At 45.1% G+C, this 26,431-nt stretch overlaps 1 protein-coding gene across 1 annotated transcript in view; it reads right to left on the bottom strand.

Annotated features, from left to right (window-relative positions):
- The window catches only part of IARS1 (isoleucyl-tRNA synthetase 1), a 553,819-nt gene that overhangs the window by 420,007 nt on the left and 107,381 nt on the right, over positions 1 to 26,431 (bottom strand). The window contains exons 8-11 of the mRNA XM_086938943.1: positions 25,365 to 25,452; positions 13,194 to 13,254; positions 2,339 to 2,434; positions 1 to 123 (exon numbers count right to left, since the gene is read on the bottom strand). Of these exons, the coding sequence (XP_086795069.1) occupies positions 1 to 123; positions 2,339 to 2,434; positions 13,194 to 13,254; positions 25,365 to 25,452 (368 nt within the window). The remainder of the gene's footprint in view (positions 124 to 2,338; positions 2,435 to 13,193; positions 13,255 to 25,364; positions 25,453 to 26,431) is intronic.

Below are 26,431 nucleotides of genomic sequence, written 5' to 3'. Positions count from 1 at the left end.
CTTCACATATTGTCCCACAAAGTCAGTCACTTCAGCTGTAAAACAGCCAGATGCATCCACAGGACAAACCGGCACAGAGTCCTTCTTAATGATGTTAAAATCCATGCAAACCCTGTAGTCATCCTTAAGAGAAAATGAAGCCACTGTTAAGTAGGGGCTAACTTTAGATCAATTACATACCAGAGGATAACATAAACGAATAATAACACAGAATACTGTTATGATGACTAGAAAAGGGATTTTGCACCTTGCTGGAAAGTAATGCTGGTCATACTGAAACACACCTTTAATAATCTCATGTCAAACACATAGTGCAACCTTAATACAATTCAGATACCTGAGCAAGTAACAGACAAAGAACTTCAACTGAAGATGGTACTCTTGTGAATAACATTTGTAATAGTTATACATTTTTACTGATACTCAGAGACCTGCAGCATCTGGCACCACATTTTGCCACTGACCGCCCAAGTGGGGCCAGTCAAAGCAGTCACATTTGCAACCTCTGCTACACTTTTGAAGATTTTGTTGATTAAAAAATCCAGTAAAAAGTGACTGCGTCACCGGAGAGTTAAGGAAAGCACAATCATTCTGAGAAACCGTATTCTGTGGAAAAGAGGACCAAATCGCACAGCATGGTTGTCTAAATTGTGGAAGAATATTAACGAACCACATTACAGAAGGAAAAGCAATTTAAGCTAGCTTGTCTGTGATAATGCGGTCTAATTATCATAACATTGTAACACATTTGGATAGTACTATAAAACAAATCTCAATTAATTACGGCCAGTTCATAACAGACAATATGATTCCGTAATTAGTGATTTTGAAACAACCACCATTGCTTCTTCACTATCCTCGTGTGTCCTCTCCACCTGCGAATACTTAAGGAAAGGACTCCAATACATTTAAGGAGGAATTTATCTGGAACCTATTGGACCTTTAAATGAGCTACCATTAAATACCTTATTTTCTACTAATGGACACACAACTAGGATGCGCAAGATAGAAGATGAATTTACCAGAAACATGATCATCCCACCAGTCAAAAAGATTAACAATTGAGGCTTTCATATTCACTTTTCTCCATGTGTGCCCAACGAGTACAGGAAAAAGAACTTCATACAGCCAAACTTTGTTTGGAGCAAAAGTCAACATAAGAAAGGACATACATTTTTTTTCTCTCAGCAAAGTCTCCCAAACTAAATAAAATATATATCATTTTGTGAAATGATTCACCCAACAAAAGTCATTGGAATTATGAGGATTCATCACACTGAATGTTATTTAAGTGAACTATTATCACAACAATTAACAAGATTACTAATATATATACGTAATGCAACATATAAGCTTATTATACTAATGAAGAGGCAAATCCTAATGCAAACGATACGATTTTAGGCAAAGTTAAATAATTTTCAATAGTGCAGTAATTATTGAGAGTTCACCCAAAATGATTTAGCCACTGTTCATACCGAGGTTAAATTAAAAAAATGATAGCTTCTGAGGTCAAATAACCATTATCTGAACATTTCAGAATGCCCTATTTTCTGACTTTCTCTTACCGCTCAAACACAGCAGTCTTTCTAGCATTACCAGTTATAGTGTAAAACAACTGCTTTATGGACAGCTGTTTGTATCAGTGTTGGTTCTTAATGGGTTAGCATCTAAATGTTCACTTTTATTATCCAGTTTTTCAACTTTAAGCTTCAAAACCTTGCCTAACGTCCAGTTTCTTCCTCGTAGAACATATGAAATGCAGGTCTGCATCTCAACCACCGTTTCAAAAGTGTCCTTAAGAAGACCCCAAATACCACAATCCAGCTTGTATATACTCTCAGAGTTCCAGGATTGGCCATTGTCATGAGCTCAGTGGCTCTCTTCCACTGTTCAAGAGAGCCTCTTAGACATATGACAGAGGAAGAACTCTGAATGGAAGTGGCTTAGTAGGCAATTGGCCTCTAGGAATGGGAGAACTGGGTAGTTAAAGTCTACTGCATCAATTTAAACAATGATGTACAGAGAGTCGACTGCAACCAGACACAATATAAGGATTTTCTTTCATATATAAATCTGTGGTGGTTAGTCTAAAATTGATTCTATTTCTCTGATGCCACCCTTGCTCCCCCCTTCCCTCCCACAAAGCGTTTACAAATGCCATCGCCATGAAAAGAAAGTTCAGAACATTCTTGGTTTCCAGCACACTAGTCTCTCAATTTGATTGGTCATTTCTTAATTTATGCATTTAATTTGAGAAACCCTTTAAGCATATTAGTGACTGCTGGAAAACAGCATTGAGACATCAGGATCAATATTTAAAAATAAATATACTTACAGCGCCAAAGTAAGGAGCCTGGTGTACAACTCCAGTACCTTCTTCCGCCTTCACATAATTGTCAATCACAATTGTAAAGGCACCACTTTCTTTACACTGCAAAAAAAGACTGCAGTTAGAAATAGCAATACAGACGCTGCCACCCGTCTAATTAATTGTGGAAACCCACAATTGCCTGAAAGAACACAAAGTACACAGTAAGTGGAAGTTCTAGATCATGGATCGCTGCCTCATCTAAGGTTCCAGCTGTGGAAACTCTGAAAAACACCATACTGATTAAGGTGTCTATTCAGAACAAAACTGAATGACTCAGTAAAATGCATTTTAAATTAAGTTGCTATTAGTTTATCCTGGTTATACAGAATCACTGGTGAGATCAAGTGAGAATGTGACATGATCTGCTCACAGAATGTTGGAACAGCCAAAGTCAACTTAGCAACAATGGTTCTTTAATTGCTGTCGGTGGTGGGCAACAGATGCAAGTGTTTTAATATTGATCATTCTCACCTAGGAGCAGAGATTTTTTGGAAGTAATAAGGCTTAAAACAGATGATGTGGGGATATCTGGTACAGCTCCTAGGAGAGCCCAAGAAGACAAGTTCCAATGATACAGGGCAGGGTACACAGGGAGAACAAGACTATAACAAACAGGACACTGGATGTAGTTTTAGTGGGAGGGTAAAATGAAAGCCCAATGTGAGCCAGCAACTTGGCAAAGTAACAGCCAGGGAGGAGATGGCCGAGACATTTATCTAAAGCAGTGAGTCGTAACCCTTTTGACTTCTCTGGACTACCACTTAACCATTAATGGAATCCGGGGACCCCCACTGGATCATTATTGGATTCTGGGGACCCTCACTATTCATTACTGGAATCTGGGAACCCTGATATAAGCAATTTCAATGAATTGAGCCAAAAAACAATGTGCAAAAAAGCAAACATCCATGAAATAAATACATAAATGATACAATATTTTATTTTATCCACAAATATTAAAAAAACGAATAATTACATTTTAATGTGAAGGTTAAAGCTATTCTAAAGTCAACTCACCCTAAACATTTTGTTTGAAGCACTTGTGCTGCTCCCAATGAATCAATCTGAATATACCAACGTAATATTCAGTCTCCAATTTCCAATTCATTCACATTTACAGAAAGTTTTAAAATATACATTTGATATTTTTCTTCTTTAATTACATACACCTTATCAATCTGCTAATATTATTTAACTAATGTTAAGAAGTAGGGGATGCCCTACTCTATCTTTATTCATCCATCCACAATAACATTACTGGGCTCAGAAGGATTATATGCAAAGATGGCCTTGCCTGCATTGAAACCAGTGTCTTGCAGCATGCAGTCGGCAGGGGTGTGAATCAGAAAGAAAGACAGGTCTTCTGGATAGGAGAGGACAGTTAGGAAAAATGTGTATTTATGAAAATGGAACAAGACCTTTCTACATTGTTGAGATGTTACTTACATCAAGTATGACCCAAAAAGATCCAACTGTGGCTTGTTAATAGAAGTAATTTTGCCTAATAACATCTCGAAATAAATGGAAGTAAATAATCAAACATTTCAGAAAGTAACTTCAAACGCAGATTTAAACTTTATACGAAGTATTCACTAGTGATGTCCAGGGCAAGGGAAGGAGAGATCCGAGCGAGCGTGTTGGAAGGTTAATGAAATCCTTTCATCCTAATCAGGACTAATTGCAAACTATCTTTGTCTCACCATTTAAAATAAATCACAGATGATCACACTGAAAGCTACCATTTGTCATAATATATCCTGCTTGTCGTGAAGAGAATTAAAAGAGGACAAAAATATATTTTAAATTAATGTAATGCAGCTAAAGCGGTACATAAGCGTTTCTAGACAATACAGAAATGATGTTTGATTAATGAACCAATGCCAGAGAAAAGGAAGAAGGAAATGTTACTTATTTCTAATCCTTTTTCTGCACTGTAGGAATCTTCACTTCAGTCATAAATGTTAAATATTCCCCCCCCTAAACGTGGGGACCCCAGAGCAATTAATTTCCATAAATCTAATCAAAGAATTGATTTGGAGGTGAGCTGCCATCTAAATACAGGCCGCCCTACCTTCATAGAATAAACACGCTTCAGACCAAAAGAATGTTTAACGGTGCCCCCTATAGCCTCCCTGAGGACTAAATGCTGAAGTGCCATTACCTGAAGGCACCATGACTGAATAAAGACACATTGTCTACCCCATCTCACCATCAGTAAGAGAGGATTATGGTTTGAGAGGGTCCAATACAAATACTCTATGTTGGTAGCCAGTCCTACAAATCCTGGACTAATCCTTAATGTATCTAGCCTTACCTGCAATATATGCATGGGACAATAAAATGAAAATGCACTATCTCACTGATATGAGTCTTGCCATACATCATGAAGCATTTAGCGTGATAGCAAGTCTCCGAATGCTGCCACTGTCTTGGCACCGACTTTTGAAGTTAACAAGTGCAATATCAGCCACATAAGTGAAGTACCGCCAAATTGTGGTTCTATATAACCCATTCCTGTGGTCAGTCAATGTGTCCCATGGTACGACCCTGTGGAGTACTAAGAAACTGAAGAAGCGGAAGCAATGGAGACCCACTTCAGCAAGATTGTATAGTCAGTCAAAGGGACACCAGCTGAGGACTGAGGTTTGACCCACCATCAGTCCTCCACAGCAACAGGGCAAGTTTCACCCATTAGGGCTTACACATGGACTTGCATTCATCCGTGGAACCTTAACAAACCCTTGACTACAAGCCACATCAAAGGGAGGCCATTCAACTAATAAGAATAAGATTTTTTTTTTAAACAACTTGAATAAATAATTCAGGTCAACTAATAAGCGCAGGTCACACCTCTTATTGTTTTATTGATGTTCTTATTTCCTATATGAGCATCAGAATCTGATTCAGCCCATCGGGAGCATGAGATGCTCATTCAAAAGCCAATGGAATGGTGATAACCCTAGGACAGCAGAGGATAGACTGGAGAGAAAATGCAATACGGATGATTCCTGAGGCAGCTAAGCCTTTAGCACAGGTATACAGAGAATGCCTCTGGCTCTATAAGCGAAGGAGGGGGATCATTCTGAGACAAAAGGGATAGTGCAATGGCAGGTCGAGGCACCTTTGAATAGACCAGGACAAGTTCTTCAGACATAGTGGCTTTAAGAGAAGTTCATAACTCAAGGGAAGGGCCTTCTCCACAGCCAACTAAGCTGTTAGCATTCTGCATAGACTTGTGCAGCTGGTGCATCAGAGCTGCATTCTATCTGGTATAAATGTTGCACTTGCTCTTCGTCAATATAGTTGTCATTAAAAGTGGAAGAACAGGTTACTAATCTATTATAACGCCTTATCAGGTAAAGACTCTATCTAGCCGCAGATTACTTACCTTAGGACAGATACCAAAGCAATATCTCCTAATGGGTGGGCATGAAACCTGGCTCAGACCAAAAAATCCTGGTGGGCCGAAAAAGTAAAGTGCTGGTCACGACAGACCTGACTGTCAAGGTAGTAGTGTTTGGTAAATGTGTGCCCATGAAGCAGCCTAACAGATGTCCAGGACAGGAACTCCAAAAGCTAATGCAGTAGCTTTGGCTCCGGTGGAATAAGCTCGCAATCCCTCAGAGGGTTGCTTCTTGGCTACTATCCTTATGCAAAGTACAAACCACCTGGAGCTGGTCAGTTTCTGAACTGCTCTCCCCTTCTTTGTTCCAGTAAACCCTACTAAGAATGATTATCCATCCAGTGCTCTTCAGTGAGAGCAATATCGAATGACTCCCCTCTTAGGATCCAGGCAATCGAGTGCGGTGGAGCAGAGGAAGTCGATAACATGATGTTTTGGCCAATCTGGTTACCTCCTTCGAAAGAAAAGAGGCAGTTTGTCTAGGAAGAAGCTGGTGTACATTGGATGAACAGAAAGTGCTTATAACTGGCTAACCCTCCTGGCCGATGTTATGGCCACCCACAAGACCGTCTTGAAAGTCAGAAGTCTTAGAGGGCAGCTGCTCATTGAATCCAACGTGGGAACACATCAAATAGGTTAAAAACAAATTAAGATCCCATTGGGGCACAACATGTTTGGGAAGAAACGTGCTGAAGACCTTTCAGATAACGCGTCATGACAGGTGACTTAAACAGGGAGGGATGGTCCGGCTACTGTAAAAAAGCAGAGATGGACAAAAGATACCCCTTAACTGTGACCAGAGAAAGTCCCTGCCTGGCTAAGGACAAAACAAACAACAGCACTTCCGACAAGGGTGCAGAAAGTGGGTCAGCGCGTTTCTCCGCCCACCAAGCCACAAACATGCCCCAACAACAGTCATATAAACTTTAAATTGATGGGCACATGGCTGCCAAGATGAACTCACAAACTTCAGGAGGAAGGTAGAAGACCATCCACTGCCACTGCTCAATCTCCTAGCATGAAGATGAAGAGTGTGCAGAACCCTCCCTGCTGTTGCACCAGCATATCCTACAGAAGGGGCAGCCTGATCGGAGTTCAGATACACATGCCCAGGAGTTCTGGATACCATACTCTCCTCACCCAATCCAGAGCCACCAGGAGGACTCGGGCCAAGTCGGTTCTCATCTTTTTCAGTACTCGGGGGAGGAGAGGTATTAGTAGAAAGGCGTATAAAAGTCCCATATTCCAGTCTAGTCGGAATGCGTCCCCAAGCAAGAGCGGTTTTGGAAACTCCAGCGTGCAAAAGTGCAGACATTGTGTGTTTTCAGCAGTGGCGAAAAGATCTAGCCAAGACTCTCTCATATCCTAAAAGAGACCTGGAGCGTTCCCTGGGTGCAGACATCATTTGTGGTCCATGAGGTATTGCTGACTGAGTTTGCCTGGAGTTCAAAGATCCTGCCAGGTGATTCATGTAGAGAAAAATATCCTGACAATCCAGCCATGTTAACAGTCGCAGAGCCTCCTGGCACAAGGTCCAGGACCACACTACGTCCTGCTTGTTACAATACCACATGGAGGTAGTGTTGTCCATGAACACTTGGACAACTTCCCTTTGATAGGGGGCAGGAAAGCTTTTAATGGCAAGAAATCTGTCCTCAGTTCCAGATGTGGAGCCGAGTCTCTGCTGGAGACCAGAAACCTCTGATCTCCGTCTAACCCCAGATGGCTCCCCCATCCCAGAAGGGATGGATCGGTCACCACTGTCAGCTCAGTGGGGGAAAGGATGAGGGGGCTGCTGCTGACCCAACTGCAGTCCATTAGCCACCACTGCAGGTCTTTTGCTGTCTCTTTAGTGTTCTGGACCAGATCGGAAAGAGTGCCCTGGTGTTGTGCCCACTGGGATTTAAGATTCCACTATAGAGCCTTCATAGGCCAACCAGTGTGCTTCACCACCAGGATGTAGGAGCCCATCAGATCCAGCAGTCTCAGAGTCAGTCTCACCAAAATCCAGGACTGAGGTTGAAATACCGATATAACAGCCCGATTGCCCTGGACTCCCCACTCCAGAGGATAGGCACAGAATTGCATTGTGTCCACATGGATAGTGAACCCCAAAGAAGTCAGCTGTAGTCTGGGGGTGGGTAAAGACTGCCTGTGGCAAGCCCACCTTCAGTAGCCACTCGTCGAAATGGGGAAAGACGGGAACTCCGACCACCACCATAACCTTAGTGAACACCCAAGTGGCACTGGTGAGAACAAAGGGGAGCACAGCAAACTGGAAATGCTCCAGTTCCACTGTGAACCACAGGTAACACTGGGGATAAGGATATGAACATTTTTCCCATTTTAGCAAGAAAATTGTTTATACTATGGAGGTTAGGCACATTGCCTACTAGAACCTTTACTTGTAAATGGCTAAAGGGGGATGACAACATTTGTCCAGGCTGTAATAATCAAGATGAAGATGAAATCCACCTCTTGTTTTTCTGCCCAGCATACAATAGACCCAGAAAATACTGGCTGGTGCCGTTATGCAGGAACTTGGGATTTAGGAGTCATCTGTATGCGTACAGAATATTGAAAACTAGTACTCTGCCCGACATAGTTTTTGCAGTTGCTAAATTCTTAACAGCCATGTGGCAGATAAGGAAAAAATTACTGAATGTACGGACAATGCTATGAACTGTCTTTTATCCCTCATTTATGCCTGGATTATAATGGGAAGTAATTGTATGTAATGTGTTTTTATAATAGTCAAGATTTAACTGTGAATATGCATTGTATCTTTTATGGTCTAAATGACCGAAATAAAGAATTTTGGGATTGGATTGTGTTAGAACTGGCTATTTCTGGTAGGCTAGGGCTGACACCAAAGCCAGGCAGAAACCACCATTCTAGTCAGGGCAAGGGAGTCACATGCCAAGATAACCCCTGCTCACCCCCTTGGTAGCTTGGCACGAGCAGTAAGGCTAAACTCGGAGGCAATGTGTAAAGCATTTGCGCCGGCGCACAACAGCAACAACATACTAGGCACACCACAAAAGGAACTCCACACAAGGTTATTATAAAAATAACTTTTGTATTCTAAAAACACATCAGATAGTATCACACAAAATACATGGTGCCAACTGGCACAGGCAATATTCACATGGGATTATGTACAGGACAGGGCCACATGGGCCACTGTCATAATCAGCACTTAGTAGAAATGAAATACTGTCAGAAATTAGAATAAAAGAATATAAAATCACTGTAGCACAAAGTAACAGTTATAAATCACAACCAGTAACTACTGGTAACAGGTACTAGGACCACCTGCACTAAAAAGAGCAACCACCTAAGTATCACACAGCGTTTAGGGGTCTAGGAAAGAACACATTACCCATGATGCATAAATATACATTCAGAGGAGTAGTAAAGGGAAACACATGATGCATAAACCTACACATTCAGCGGTGTTAAGAATAAGGCACATGATGCATTACAATCACATTCAGAGGTGCAGCGCAAGAAGACACATGATGCCTAAAACATTCAGAGGTGCAGCGCAGGAAAGAAAGACATGTGATGCATAAAAATACATTCAGAGGTGTAAGACAAGGGAAACACATGATGCATAAACCTACAAATTCAGCGTGCTCAGGACAGAGCACATGATGCAATAAACTACATTCAGAGGTGCAGCGCAAGAAGACACATGATGCCTAAAACATTCAGAGGTGCAGCGCAGGGAAGGAAAGGAAGACACATGATGCATAGAAATACATTCAGAGGTGCACAACAACTCAATAGCGCAAAAACACACAGTAGGCAGTTACCATCCTAGACATAGCAGATAACCACATTGCGCACAACTTACATAAGCCACCACCTGTGGCAGTCCCTAGGCCAACTGGCCTTGTTGGGGCAAAGATGCCCTGGGTCCAAATGTCAGGGCATGCAGCGCCAGTCTAAGCACAAGCCTAAACGTAGCAGGTTCCCACTACTTGCTGGGCACCTGTGAACAATCACAAGGGCCTAAACGTTGCAGCTGGCACTAAGTGCTGCGCAGCTGTAGCAGGCCGGGCACCACTGTGCCCCCTCTGTCCCACACAGGGACTCTCTCTCCAATTGCGCCTAAACGGTGCAGCTGCCCACTAATTGCTGGGCAGCTGGAGACAAAACTGCGACAGGGCCCTCAGTGGCCCTTCAAGCAAATTGCGCCCCCTGCTGGAGCCACACAGGCTCTGACGCCAACCTGCCCATCGTTGGAGCCCACAGGCTCTACAGATAACATTAGCCCCCAGGGAGCCCACTGGCTCCTTAACCACTCAACATGTCCCCAAACACTAGTGCGTAGAAATGGGGCCAGGGGGATAGCCACACAGGCTCTTTTAAATAATCATGCCCCCGTGGTCGTGGGAGCCTCGAGGCTCTGAATCAATTATGGCCCCGTCGTTGGAGCCATTTGGGCTCGGGAGACACACCTGGCCCCTGGAGCCCTCGGGCCCCTTAAACACCAGAGCCCTCTAGGCTTTGGACAACTTACTGGAGTGCCGGGGGAGCCACTGAGGCTCTGGGAAACGGTGGGGCGGCCCACTGCCATCCGGGGCCGCCCTTGCGCTGTACCTGCTTCTTTACTGGCACCAGCCAGGAGCCCCCCCCATGCCCGTTCTCAACTCACCGGGCTGCTTCACTCTGTCTCCGGGGGCTCTGGGACAGCGCCTGCTACTGCCTCTTCGCCTCACCCCCACGACTCCCGAATGGAGCCTGCGGGGCTCTTGGCTGCTGCTCCTCATCTCGGGGCTCCCTCTCGGGAGCCCCACAACAGACGCCGCCATCTTCTTCCCTGGTCTCGTGCCGCGGCCAGCCTTTCCGGTCTCCCTCTCCACACGGGAGACCGGCAACGAACGCCCAAGCAGGCTTCCTCCGGGCAGGGGAAAGCGGAAATGACCGCCTCGAGGCCCCACCCACGTCACGGGAAGAATCTGCCTGGCTTCCTGCGCCAAGGGCCGCCAAGGGCCGCCAATGGCAGCGCGGCCCTTGGCAGGGGGGGGGGGGGGCGCAGCTCCTCTCTCTCGATCTCCGGGCCAGCGGCGGTGAAATCAACCTGAGGCAATGCCGGGTGGGCACCGGCTTCAAGTAATTAAATAAAAACGGGGTGGCACCCGTAAATAAAGATATAACAATATCGGGCATCAAGCAGGGTGGCACCTGCAAAACCTCACGCAAAATGCGTGATAGCGACACGCTCGCTACGGGTCCAAAATAAAGCGCTCTCAATCGCTAGGAGACAAAAATAAAGCGCTTCCATCGCGCTGGGGGCACTGGTAGCACCCACAGCCCCCTAGAAATGACCCCTAAAGCAAGAAGGGTCCACAGAAGTGCTTCAGGGGATGCAGCAAGGTCCTTCCAGCCACTTTAGGCCATAACAAGCCTTGGCAAAAGCAAGAGAAAGTCCCCAGAAGTCTGTAGCAGGGGACCACAGGCAAAGGTCCACAGGGAAAGTCCATCGGGTGTCCAGGGGCTGGGCCAAGTCCCCCCATCAGCCCAGGCATAGGGAAAGGGGTCCCCCAGTAGTCCACCAGGCATCCAGGGGCTGGGCAGCGCCCGCCCCTGGTAGATTCAAGTCAGAAACAAGAACATTTTGGAAGGGGACACAGCCACTTCTTATACACAGAAAAGTCTTTGAAGTCTTTGTGTAGGCAGTGTGAGAACCAGCTAGAACTGGTTATAGGGAAGTCCTGTCAGTATCAGGGACAGAGGTGACAGTCGCCCAGCGGGGGGGTGGAGCCAGCATTGTTGTTTGGCAGGCACAGCCCTTCACTATCAGGTGCCATCTCCTCCCACTTCCCTGGCAGCAGATGCTGCCTTTCATCCATGGGCTGACTCAGACAACCTCCTGGGCTCTCCAGCCCCTGTCACCCTCAAACCAGACAGTCAATCCACAAGCAGGCCCAGGCACTCCTGGACCAGGCTCACCAGCCAATCACACGCCAGACACAAATTACACAAATATGCCAACTTCTAAAAGTGGCACTTCTAGACTAGACACAGTCATGCCGCATATACCATTTCTCAGCATTCAGTCTCACGAGTTCTCTCATACCAAACTCGCCCCTGCACTCCCCACACAGCAGGAACTACCATGGGCATACATATTCCCCATTCATTCCTATGGGAGGGCAGGTCACTCACCACACATACACAGAGAGCTCAAGCACTTTACACTGTACCACAGTGAAAAAGTGCGCAGAGGCCTAAAATCACAAACACCAGGTCACAGAAAGAGGCTAGAAAAAGCAAAAAGTCTCGGGGTGAACCTGCCCAAAGGGCCGGGTCCAACAGATTGGATATGAAAATAGGCGTCCTGCAGGTCCAATGCTACCATCCAGTCTCCAGGGTCTAGCACAGACGAGACCTGAGAAAGTGTTAGCATGTTGAAATTCTTCTTCCTCATGAAAACATTAAGAGGGTGCAGATCTAAGGAGTCCTCCATCCTTCTTTGCCACCAAGAAGTAGTGAGAATTGCAACCACAACCTACTTCTGCGGCCGGCACCATCTTGATGGCTCCTTTGGCATAAAGACCCTAACTTCCTGGTGCAACAAGGAGACGTGGTCTTCAGTCAGTCTATCAGAGAACGGTGGAAGAGGCTGTCGGGTTTGTAGAATGGGAAGGTCATAAGTAACCCCGTCGGACAATTTGGAGCATCCTACTTGTACAAAGTTATGACTAGCCATTAGGGCTGGGGGTGCCTGATCATGCCTCCAACAGGGTGCCCATGTTGATACGAGGGCATACTAATGGGGTTTAGGAGCATCACGGTGGAGGTGGGGGGGTGGCGGACTGACCAAATCTCCATCCTCGGTTCCCTTGGACTTTTGAGACCGCATTCACAGCCATAAAGAGGCTGGGAAGCCTGTTTGTCATGGTGGCTCTGCTTTAAAGGACGTAGCTGGTAACCCCTACTGTAGCCACGGAAGGAACAAATGGAAGAGTGTGATTGGTGTAGTGCCATGGCGAGCACCAACGACCGGATGGTGAACGTACTCTCCTTGAAGCTCTCCAAGTGTGAAGGCAGTTCTGGCTTGGAATGCACTTCTGCTTGCTCTTCGTAGTATTCAGGACCTTGCCCTGTTCAAGAATAATTTAAAACCTTCCTCTTCAACTAAGCCGACCATGTACCTCCTCTCAAGGCTCGCGCCGGGACACTCTTGTAGTAACCGAGCGAGGTACAAGTAGAAATAACATAACATAATCTTCCCACCATCGCCACCCTGCTACAACAAAGAAATGCTAGTATTTAGGCTGAAATGTTAGGTGAGCTGTAACTTATGGCACATACAAGGCACCTAAAAACTCAGATCACAGTTGATTCTGCAGAAAGCAAGTTTCAACAGTCTCTATTAAAGGTAGACACAAGAAAATATCTTACCTTCAAGAAATAATCAAACAGTGGCTTGTATGTTTTTCCTTTGAGGGCAGTGCCTGGAAACCTAGAAGAAAATACAACATAATGAACAAGAAAGCAAGGCCACAACAAAGCAACAGTTATAATATAAAACGTATTTGCAAGTCAATATGAGGTCGAGAAACAACATATAGCCATCTTTTGCACACATTGTTTTCAACAGGTGTACTGAATTTATTTTAAAGATAACCTCCTGAAGGAGGATGCAGAAAATTGTCATCTAATAATTACTTCTTGCTTGCAATTCAGCAAAGATACCGGTCCTTATTATGCTTATGTTAGCTGTATTTGTGCAGTATATTGCATTACCGAAAATTGGGCTTTTGCTTAATCTCTGCCTTACAGGAGCGAAAAGGTTTTACTAATGTAAATAGAATTTCATAAAACTGATTACAAAAATTATTAGACCACATTCAGAAGAGAATGGTGAATAAAAGTTCTCCTTTTTTACATGGTCGTCCCCACTTTTTGCCTGGTATCTGATGCAATTTCGACAGAAGTGCACTGGGTTCCTGCTATCCAGGTCTCTAGGACCAGACTTCTTTCACTAAAACTGTACAATTGATCCCCAATTAACACTACCGATACGTCCCTAGTAAATGGTACCCCTGGTACCTAGGGCATGGGGTATTAAAGAGGATCCCTGCGAGCTGCAGCACGTATTGTACAATCCTAAGAGATCCCTCAGCATCAACATGCATACTGCCATTACAGGCTGCGAGCCATGGTGCAGACAAAAGTAAAGTCACAACATGGCGTAACCCCTGTACGCAATGCCTACAGACACTGCATGCAGTATAGGTAAGTCACCCCTACAGCAGGCATTACAGCCCTAAGGCAGGGTGCACTATATTACATGTGCAGACAAACCTGCATGAGCAGATATGCACCTATGGTGTCTAAGTCAATTCTTAGATAGATATCACAAGTGAACAGGGAAGCCATTTCAAGTACATGTGCCGGACACTGGTAAAAACAAGTTCCCCAGCTACATGATGGCTTCACTGAAATCTATGGTGTTTGGTATCAAACACCTTAGATTAATAAATGCACACTAATTCCACTGGTGGATTTATTAAACTCTGTACTCAGAGGGAACCTTACAGGTGCTCCAAAACAACCTACTGACTACTGGTGTGCTGGCTCACTAAGGTAGACCAGCCTGCCACCCCAGATAGGTTTCTGACCCCTTGCAGGTGAGAACATGCACTCTCTGAGGGCAGAAGCAATGCCTGCTCTGGCCGGAGGTGTTGCCACCTCCTCCAAGCAAGATGGCTAAGTTATCAGCATATCAAGGCAGGAGGCTTCTAAGGCCTCTACCGCCTTTGATATGCGACCCAAGGCTCCCAGACAGGAGAAATGTTACCTCCTGCCCTGGGCCCATTTGGCACCAGGACAGGTGAGAACATTTTACAGTCATGTGGCTGCCCTCCTCTGAGGCTAGTACCACCCCTAAGGTGGGATACCTGAAGTGGACTTGACTTTTAGAATTCCACCTTCTTGGTTTTACCAGAATTAGGCTATCTGGGTCAGGGTTATGCCCACTTCCCACAGGAAGTGGTCAAATTGAGGGTGTAGACACCCTAAAGGTAAGTAGCCCATTGGCTACTACTTGTCACTCCTTTAACACCCCTAAAAGTCAAGTTACTTACCTTCGGTACTGCCTTATCTAATAGAGACGTGATGGAGCTGCAGATTCCTTACCTTTCCATTTCAAGGCGTCAGTCTGGATCCAGAAGATATTTCTTTGAGCAATAACCCTGCGCGCCTGTACAGGGCATCGGTCGGCTCCGCGTGACACTGTCCGAGTCGTCAGCGCATGAAGTGACATCCTCGTCACTTATATATGTGACATCTCGTGCGCTGACGACAGTTACTTTTCATGAATTTGCAAGCCAGAAACCTAGAGCTGTGAAGAGTACTGGTGTGTTTAAAAACTGAAACCCTGCAAGGGAAAGACCTTGAACCTAGTAAAATTGTCCGCAGCGTGGGGGGGATGAGTGGGTCAGTAAGGAATCTGCAGCTAGATCATGTCTAACAGATTAGGCGTTACCGAAGGTCAACTTGTCAATCTGATGAAGATATCTAGCTGCAGATTACTTACCTCTGAATAGATATCCAAGCAATACCATCCCCGGTGTAGGGGAAGAAGTCCCTCAGGTCCAAATAGGGAAAACAGCCATCCCTGCGGACCAGACTGTCCAGGCAGTAATGCTTAACAAACGTGTGCAGGGATGCCCACGTTGCTGCCTGACAGATTTCCAGGACTGGGACTCCACGTGCTAATGCAGTGGTAGCAGCTTTAGTTTGGGTGGAATGAGCTATAAAGGCTTCAGAAAACAACTCATCGTGAGCTGATCCTTTTCTGCAGCGCCCGTCCTTTCTTCGCACCTCATACCCCACTAAGAGTTGGTCGTCCACCCGGAACTCTTTCGTGCGGTCAAGGTAGAACGAACGACAACGCTCTTTTTTCGGTCCAGATGGTGGAGTCGCTCCTCTTTCTTAGTGGGATGTGGAGGAGGGCACAAAGTGAGCAAGTTAACAGATTGTCCCACACAAAAGGGTGTTACCACTTTCGGGATGAAAGAGGCCCTAATGTGAAGCACAAATTTGTCAGGAAATATCATCTGAAAGGGAGGTTTGAACGACAGAGCCTGCAGATTGTTCACCTTCCTGGCAGATGTATTGCCATTAAAAAAGGCTCTTTTTATTGTGAGCAGCCAGAGGGGGCAATTATCCAGAGGCTCGAAAAGAGCACACATAAGGATAAGAATCAAATTAAGGTCCCACTGAGGCATAATGAAGGGGGAAGCTGAAAACATATGTACAAGACTTTTAAGGAATATATACGTAAAATGGGGGATTTAAGTAAAGATGATTGGTCTGGCAGACTCAGGAAGGCAGAAAATGCAGACAAATACCCTTTGAGGGTGCCCAGACCAGAACCCTGCTGGGCAAGGGTCAACATGAACAGTAGAATATCAGAAAGAAAAGCAGAAAGAGGGTCGATGAACTTTTCTGTACAACATTTTACAAGTTTCTTCCACCGTCTGGCATATACAGTCTTAGTGGAGGTTTGCCTGGCTGTCAGAATAACATTATAAACTTTGGGAGGAAGGTCGGAAGCTATCAACTGCTGCAGCTTAATCTCCACGCAAGAAGGCGTGAAGTTGACAGGTTTGGGTGGAGGACCCTCCCCTGCAGCTGTGACAGAAGATCTTCCTGAATGGGCAGCCTGATCAGAATCGATGCTCATTTGCAGAAGGTCGGGATACCAGACGCTCCGTGCCCAGTCAGGAGCCACAAGGATGACTTGGACCTGGTCGTTCCTGATCTTCTTGAGAACTCTGGGCAGGAGCGGTATGGGCGGAAAGGCTGACAGGAAGCCTGAGCTACACTCGAGTCAAAAAGCGTCTCCGAGCGAGAGCCGCCTTGGAAACCCCAGTGCACAAAACTGCTGACAATGCACGTTTTCTACGGAGGCGAATAGATCTAACCAAGGCGTTCACCACTGCTGAAAGAGACTTTACGCCACCGCCGGATGGAGATGCTATTAGTGATCCGCTAAGCATGGACGGCTGAGTTTGTCCGCCCTTGGCTCCAAGGAACCTGCCAGGTGTTGAACCACCAGGGATATGCTCTGCTGTTCCAGCCATGTCCAGAAATGCAGGGCCTCTTCACAAAGAGTCCACGACCACACTCCGCCCTGTTTGTTGCAGTACTACAGGGCAGTGGTGTTTTCTAAGAACACCTAAACTAGCCTTCCTTTGATGTAGGGTAGAAAGGCTTTCAAAGCCAATCGGATCGCTCGGAACTCCAGCATGTTGATGTGGAGTCCGGATTCCGCCGGGGACCAGAGCCCTCTAATCTCCACCTCTCCCAGATGGCAGCTCCATCCCAGAAGTGACACATTTGTATCTACTATGAGATCTGGTTGGGGAAGGGAGAGGGGTCTTCCTCTGACCCAATTGCGATTTGTTAGCCACCACTGCAGGTCTTGTGCAGGTCCCTCTGAGTTCTGGACCATGGCAGAGAGATTCCCTTGATGCTGCGCCCACTGGGACTTCAGGTCCCACTGCAGATCCTGCATATGCCATCTGGCACGCATCACTAGCAGCTTTCAGGAGGCAATGAGGCCCAGCAGATTAACAGTCATTCTCACCGAAATCCAGGCTAGAGGCTGAAACATCGGTATCATAGCCTGAATATCCTGGACTCGCCGGTCTGGAGGTTAGTTTCAAAACTGCACTCTGTCCAGATCAGCTCGGATGAAAGTGAGCATCAGAGAAGGAGTCAGGTATGACTTTGGCACGTTGATAGTGAAGCCCAGCGAATGCTGGACATTGACTGTAGTCTGTAGGTGGGAGACACGACAGCCTGTGGCTAGCCTGCCTTCAAAAACCAGTAATTGAGATAAGGGAAGACTGGCACCCCTGATTTGAGCTGCGGCCAAAGACATCACCTTGGTGAATACCAGATGAGTGCTGGTGAGTCCAAAAGGGAGAACAGTGAACTGAAAGTGCTCGTAGCCTCTGTGGCTGTGGTAGAGCTGGCGTGGTTGAAAGCCCCTTCAATGCTGCAAAAGGAAGTCTGGGGACAAGAGGCAACTGTGAGGCCAAAGGACTTGGCCGTCAGCCCATGAGTCCTTAAAGCAATCCAGCATCGTGTCTGCCTGGCCTCCGAAGCGACGGGCGCCATCAAAGTGCATGTTTATGAGCGAAGCCTGGACATCCCCGAAAAGCCAGATTTTCTCTATCATGGAAATTGCTCTGCCCAGCGAGTCGGTCGTATCTAAGCCACATTGAATGGCAAAACTTGCTGCATCTTTCCAGTCTGTTACTGCTTGGAAGTTGGTGGCCCAGGCCCCCACCGGGACCTGTTGCAGCACTTGCGCAACCATTTCCAACAGAGAGTGGAAATAATGGCCAAATAAGCATGGGGTGTTTAACAATCGCAATGCAAGAATGGTGGAAGAAAAACATTTCTTGCCTCAACTGTCCAGCCTCTTTGATTCCCTGTCAGAGGGAGAAGCAGAGAATGGGGCTTAGGGAGTAGAGCCTGGGACTACCAAGGTCCTTGTGGTACGGTGGGTAGTGAGGAAGTTTGAGTTGCCCGATAGAGAGCGGAGGCGGCGAGTGACCGTCCTGTTAACAAGTACACCTGTGCTGGATTTGGGTCAGGTTCCCAGAAGGAAGTATTGGAGGGCTTTATTAAAAGGGAGCAAGGGTTCCAAAGGAGTAGCTCCTGGGCTGTATTACCTCTGTCAAGATGTTAGTCTTCACCGCCACGGAGGATAGCTGGAGGTCAAGGGCCTCAGCTGCCCACCGCACCACTATTGCATACGATGCTCCCTCCTCTGTAGCTACGGTGGTGGGTGACAAAGCATGCCAGTATCTGGAGAGGTATCCAGTACGCTGGCTTCACCCAACTCCTCTTACCAGTCCATTTCGTCAAAAGGCTTGTCTTCTAAAGGGTCCGGCAACCCCTACTATTCATCTCCAAATCCCAGCCCTCCAGAATAGGGCTCAGGAAGCTACCTAGGACCTAATGGTCCTGTCAGCGTCTTAATCGGCGTCAGTCGACATGGTACTGGCTCCGGGTCATCAGGGATGAGAATAGGGCTGGCGTCGCCAGGGGGTGACCAGAGCATCAGCACTGGAAATGGCGTTGGAAAGGTTGCAATGGCACGAACGACGCCAGTACGAATTTATGACCGGATCCGGTGAAAGACATCAGACATAGGGTCTTGGGTGCAGAACCCAATAAAGGCCCCGCTGACCCTGCGGGTCCGAAGGCACTTCAAAGGGGTAAGGCCGCTCAAAAATGTGGCACATAGGGCCATAAAATTCTTTAAATTGAGTGGGGGTCGCTCCAGCTCCTGGAAAAGCAAGAGGGTGTGGAGACGACCCAGGTGCAGGTTCCATAGACCAAAGCCTTGAGTGCAGAGGCTCCCCTTTTGTGTCGGCCAACGGACAGGGAGAAGTCTCTGCTTCTTGTGCCTCTTACCTGAATGTCCCGAGGATCTTGACTGGAACAAAGAGGATTAGGGACTCCTGGAGCGGGCCCTGGACCTTCCTCTCGAACAGGACAGAGACCTTCAAGGAGATCGGCGCGGTGTTGCCTGCCTGGCAGCACACAGTTTTAGAAGCAGCTCCCTCAAAGCCTTCGGAACCATGGGCCAGCAGTCACAGCACGATTTGGAGTCGAGGTTGTGCTTCAGACACTACAACCGAACCAAATGGCGCTGTGACAGGTGCCACACACTTGAATACTGAAGTCCTACTAGACATGACTTCTTAAACGCTGAGGAAAAAGGGGTCTACAAATGTTAAACAAAATCCTGTCAAAAAAGTGACAGAGGGTTGCTCTCTTCACAGATCAGCGCTTCACTGGCGCGGAAAGAAAAGAACTGACGTCAGCGCACCGAGGTGGTGCCTATATAGGGGACACTGACGTTACGCTGAGCCAAGCAACACCACCATCCAGAGCTCAGAGGTATTGTCTTGACAAGGCGACCAGAGACTCGTCCTGCAGCTGACCAGCTACCAAGAACCCTGGGAGACTGCCAGCCCTTCAAAAATTTCCAAGCAATCTTTAATGGAGTAGAACTGCTACTCCCTTGCAGTCCCACAGGCACCGTCAAGCAAAGTCCAATTCACCGAGTTGCAGCTCACCGGCCAGCCCGATACCACAATTCCCCAGAAGAGCTATCTATGCTCCTGAAGGTCAGATCTGTCCCCCCAACCAAGTGAGACAACACCAGGAACAACCAGAGCAGCAAAGGAACAATACCCGAGGGTACTGGACCCCTTGCAGAAAGCCAAGACCATGAGAGACCAGTCGGGACTCTAGCGACTCAGACAAAGCAGCCATTGAGAGACGTCAGGACCACAAAGACCCACTTCCAGAGGGGCTCAGCTGTCTGGACTTGGCACCCGCAACCAGCGAGACCGACGACTGCAAGGTCCTAAGACGCACAGAACCCAGACGCACAGACCTTTACACTCTGCACCCCAGCCCAGGTACCAACCCACCGACTGTGCTCCCTTGTCCCCCTGGCCCTTGCGACCCAAACCCCCCTGTTGGGAGCTCCCAGACTTGTCCCAGAGTCCCCCTCTACAGCCTGTTCTAGGTGGCCCCCTTCTCTTTACCAGGCATAGAGCGCACAGCTACCCACGCGACCAGCACCTCTCCACCCGGACACCCCTGGTCAGATAATTAGTAACTGCTAGTAGCACTTTGGACCTTGGCCTCGAACGACCTTTAAATCTAAAGGAAACCTGCAGAAGCTGAACGTAAATACCTGTATGCTATCTCTGCCTTTTCTCCGTTAGGTAAGCATTATGGGTAAAGGCGTATTTAAATAACTGTTTTACTTAACTGCAAAATTCAATATTTAACAAAGTACTTACTTGCTATCAAAGTTCTTGGTATCAAAACATATATAAAAATATGACACCTTTTTCTACATTGATCTCGAATTTGTTCTTGAGTGTGCATCTCATTTATTGCCTCGGAGTACAACAAATGCTTAGAACTACCCTCTGATACGCCTAACCGCTTGCCCACACTACAAAAGAGAGCCTCTAGAATATAATTTGTGCCTCTGTAAACCAATTGGGGTTTGCCTGGACTCTTTACATGTGTACCTCATTTTGGTTTACTATATAAAGACCCAGCTTCCTACACATGTTGAATATTCAAGTGCCTGGGTGTTGTGCACAAAATGTGTAGCCATTTTCCATGTTTTCAATCAGACTACATCTGCGCACATTCAGTTTATCTAGTTGTAAGGCACACTACTAGGCAAAGCTAGTTCGTCACACACAAACATACACACCTGCTTCACAAACGAGCTTGTATAAAGCTATATATTTTTTAGAGGAGTATCTGCAGTTGTGTATTTTAAGATCTTCCTTTAACTGACAGTTGTGCACCTACCAAATATTTCTAAAAACATATATGCCCCACCCACAAGACAGATTCAGGCACAACCTTTCTATATCTGGTATCTGTGTTCTTGTGTGAGATAAAGACTGGCGCAATAATACCTGCCAAACAAGCACAAATAGCTTATGCAGACTTCTTGTTCGTTTCGGATGTGTTTGTGGCAGCTAAACAATTTATTGTTGTCAAACGCCCTTACAGATTTCCATTCACCATGCACACTTTGCCAGGGTTTGTGCTTGGACTACCTACTTACCTAAGAGGGTGAGGGTATGTGTGGATATGTCTGCGGGAAAGCACTACTGTTTGGCTCTCCCAAAATCCAGAGGCAAATAAACAATTTAACTCGGGTTTGTCCGAGTTAGGTTGTGGTTTTGGATTTACTTTTTAGGGTGTGAATGTGTGCATGGCACATGTGAGATCATGTTCTAATGGGGCGCACTGTTCTTGTGCTTAGGAAAATGTGTGTGCTGGTGCTCCTGAAGTCTATATGCCAATTTTTATATAATGTAGTGCATGTATGGAATTAGAAGCAAGTGAGGGAATGTTGGCTGACTTTTTCTGATTAATAGATGATGACAAAGTGAAATGTGTGTGTTCTATTTGCCACACAAGGGTAGATGTATCTACTTTTAGGACTCAGTAAAGACTACATAAAGATAAGCGATATAAGATGTAAAAGTAAAGAATCATATTAGGTGTCCTTTCTTATTGACATCACTGTATAAACCAATTGCTGAACCTTTCCAAGTGAAAGATAGTATGAAAATTACTTAATCTAATGCAATCTTCAGAGGAATACCACTTTTTACGCAAATGGCAATAACTTACCAATTCCAATGATGTTAAGCTTTTCTGAATATCACATATAAGTGAACTGTGATTCCAGGCAAAGGACTTTTCTATAAATCCATACTTTATATAAGATATCATTTTATGCGTGTGTGTGCGTGTTTTCGCAGAAAAAAAGGTTAACGTGAAGTCATGGTTAGAAGCAAAGCCTGAAGACCACTAAAAAAGTAAACCAACCCTCTAACCGATACATTTTACCTTTGAATTTATTTCCATCTATCCTTGATTTGCATTAGACAAGTTTTATTAATCAATTACCTCTTATGCTTTAAACATTATTAGCTGTACACATTGTATGAACAGGGACATGGGGGTCAATGAAAAAAGCAAAAGACTAAAGGGAAGTCATGGTTTTCAAACAAACCTTAAAAATCACTGACATTTGCCAATTATAGGTAGGTAAAGTAACCGTAACATTCATGTGCAGCTTAATATCTCCCTCGTCGCTGCTGACAACATTCAGTGGTTATCAATACATCCACTTGTTATGCACGGAGCTCAAACCCAGAGTGCATTCAAAGAACACCTCCTTTGAAAGCTTCATTTTAACATGCCGTACCAGGATGTTCTGTTCCTCGTGCCCTAGATCATTAGCCCTCACGGTGAAGCCTTTGATCTGCTTCCAAACTGGAAAAACATATACAAAGGGGGATTACCATCTAGCACCATACCACACATCTATTCCTCTATGTGATAGTATACTACTTTATGTTAAGATTCCAAAGAAAAATAATGGCCCTTGCCGAAGGAAAAAGTGGACACCTAGAAGCATTCTGGGCTACATATTAAGTCAGAATTAATGCTTTTTGACTGACTCAACCTTGGTGAAGGGCAAGAGCTAGTGCTCCTCTGGAATGACCAAGAAATGGAATACCTAAGACAGATGAACAGCAGGAACATGGAGATACTATAAGATCCACTTTATTAAGACCTTTCATAGGTTTGAAAATCTTGGCAAGAGATGGATGAAATTGTTGTTTTCAAAAATTGGTCATATTTCCCCATGATAAATGGCTTTACTGCAGAGGTCTCTTTATGCTTTCACAAATGTAACCATATGTCTGGCAACTGAAGTTTTCACTAAGATCCATCTGTACTGCCCTGAGGTGTGCATGAAGCCATTCCAGGTTGAATTGGGAACTTTTAGCGCAACCATGTAAGATTTGCATCAGGTCAGCCGCAGATCTTGAAAACCATACCTAGTTGCAGAGGGCAGTTGTGACACATTGGTTCCTGCAAGAACACCCTAATCCAAATGTTTTTGCTGCTTGTGCACTGACATTCCTGGCAGCAGCAGAGGGGACCATATTAATAAAAAAGCAGACTCCAGAATCAAAGGCCAATACATGCCAGGATGGGTTTGGAAACTGCTAGTAGGGAGTATTGGTCGGTGTATTCTACTTAACCCCATTAAACAGACATTTCTAACTTCTAGATGAATATAAAAAGGTGTACAAGTAACTATTGAACAGACCTGGGTTTCACGCTCTGGGAGACTTGTACCAGGTCAATTCTAGTGTGTCTCTTGCAGAGCACACCAACTACTTTGGCTGTATTCCTAGCCATGTCCAGTCTTCTCACAGGGTTCCTTATCAATCTACAAGGAAAAGCCTTTTCAAATAAGCGTTTGATTAACTTGCATTGTAAAGCCTGGGCATGTAGATCACTTCCTTATCTCTAATCAAGCATGCCAGAAGAAATGGTTACTCCTTTCCGGAGCCAACAAGCTGAAGACGCTTCTAAAGTGTCAAACAACAAGTACCTCCAAGAATGGCCTCTAAGGTGGAAAAAAGCCAACCCGGAAAAAAACCTCCAGTGAATATGATGATCACTTCTGGGAGAACAGAAGGTTTACTGACAAGCAGGGCTGAGACAGGTCTAGGACTGTAGCAGGAGATATTCAGCGAAGAGCAGCGCTGGAACTGGTCTCGGACTAAAGCCGGAGAAACCAATCGCCATAAAAGAGAAACTTCAGGCAAAAAGAACTGGAACGAAATAGTAACCAGAGGGCAAGGAATGCAATACCAAAATACTTCTCAAGACCCTTGCTACGCAAGGAAGACCATTTAACTCCTAATTATAGAGGCCATCAAAAAGGGCACTATTCCGATCATATCACGATATACCTTGGATTGGGAATAGCCAACTAGGAAGTATTGAAGTGTCCTACTGGTGACCTACAGAGGACTTCTAGGAAGGAGGTGGAGGAAAAGGAAGCCAGAAGTCCGAGAGAAATGCTCCCCTTGAAAAGGATTCCAGAATATGATATGAATGATCTAAAAGACCATGTAGACGTCCAACCGAACGAGAGGGGGAAATAGCAGAGAGGAGACTCCGCATAGGTGAGCCAACTGCTGTCAGAGAAGATGCATCCAGCTGCCACTGTGCTGGCGCGGGAGAGGCGTCCTGCCATCGCCCAAACCAAGACCATCCGAGCTATTTTTTGGCCGTAGGATTTGAGCTTGAGTGGGAAGGCATGATGTGCATGGAAGAGAAGAATGCTTTCACAACTACATAAAAATGCAAATCATTCACTGGGAGCAGAAAGCTCTATAATTTTGGAAGTGGTCTCTTCTATTTCTGCCTAACTTTATTGGATGATAAGACTGGAAGTACCTGTACTTACAAACTAAGAGAATCTTGTCTAAGGCCCACTTTGCACAATTAGCACGGCAGTGCAACAAAACTGGCAAAAAAGCTGATCACGCTTGAACATATACTGGCTGCCTGTTGCGTAGGGAAGCATTATGCACAGTTTCTGGTCTCTCAATTCTCAAAATAAATTGAAGTTTGCTAGCTCGGTGCAGCTCATGGCGAAGCAGGATATACCTAACCCACTTGGTTTGGGATTAAACCACCCACTGTCAAAAAGTGGCTGGTAAAATTCACTAAATATAACTTGAATATGGCTGCTTTGAGGATAATCTGCCTCGGACAGTTGGGGTTTGTTTGGATTATTTGTGGGGTAAAACAAAAAAGGACATAGAGTAAACAAGCACTGAAATAATGAATGCTGTATGGTGCTGTCAAGATTTTAGTATATAAAACTATACAAGATCATCATTAAGGTAAAACAAATGCAATCAAGCAGCTGTTCTCTGGAAGACCCAGCAATTCTCTAATTCTATTAAACTTTAACTCTCCCCTGTGCACATTCCAGAGTCAGTGAGCTCATCGTTTTAAGCAAGTAGCTGCTAAACAGAGTAAACAAAAAAAAAACATACTGAACTCCAAGGGAATAAAGCTAGTTGGGAACTCCACAGATTTAACATAAGCGATGTGTCAATATGAATTTGAGAACTGGAAAGTAAAAACTAGTCAAAAATATGCATTTACCTTCCAAGAACTTCATATTCGCTTTCGGATTTAAACAGAGATACCAGCCTGGCTTCCATCAAGATATATGTCTTTCCAGTAGACTTATCTAGAATTCAATGTTGCACCATTAGTAAGGGCTAATATGTAGATCACAAGAATATATACATATACATATATATATATATATATACATAAATAAAACAAGAAAACACAACAATGATATCGTAAGAGTGCTCATCTACAAAGACTAAAACCTAACTGGAAAAGCAGGTGGGAAGAAACGAAATAGATGTTTTCAAATATAATTCCACAGACCATTACAGAGTGCTTGGTCTGCATACCTACTTACCCATTACCTAAAAATAAATGTATTCAATATTTTTTTTAACTAAATATCTCTTCTGACAGACCACTCTGATCAAAGAAATTTGATTAAACGTTTAGTAGCCGGATCACTTCATGAAGGAGAATTAACATAATACCATTCGGAAAAATACAATAACAGCTAGAGGAAATCCATCATTCTGCGTCAGAAGGTCACTCCCAGAGCTTCTGGTCAGAGAGATGAAGGGGTTACTCTTCTACAAGTAATAATTCAAAGACCTCAGTAGCAAAGGTGCTGCTGCATATACAGATTGGACTGCTCTGTCTTCAAGTATATAGTTTAATGCAAAGGCAAGTTTTGCCTGATAGTGAAATGAGCCACTAACATTTAAAATACAAATTTCTTTCAGTTTCAAATTTTCCCACTATACGATATTAAGTTACAATTTATTGGTCTCAACATAACAAATCACCTATAACCAATAATCAGTAAATAGCAATGTAAACATGGAGAAGTGGGTGTCCATTTTATTTTCGTTTTCAAATACTGGTATTTAGGTGTTGTCCGGAAAATAGAGTGATTTGATCAAGACCAGGCACAATGTTGTCACGAGGGGAGTCAGGGTCAAAACCCAGAACACCCAAAACTACAGTCACCACCTTAGTGATGAAATCAATTCTCATTCCGAACAGACCCTACCTGACCACTAGGGCAGACATAGTATTTCACAACAGGTCATTAAACTAAAAGGCAATCAGAA

This window comes from Lissotriton vulgaris, chromosome 9 (assembly GCF_964263255.1).
Source record: "Lissotriton vulgaris chromosome 9, aLisVul1.2, whole genome shotgun sequence".
Lineage (NCBI taxonomy): Eukaryota > Metazoa > Chordata > Amphibia > Caudata > Salamandridae > Lissotriton > Lissotriton vulgaris.
This window is presented reverse-complemented; position numbering and strand designations above follow the sequence as displayed.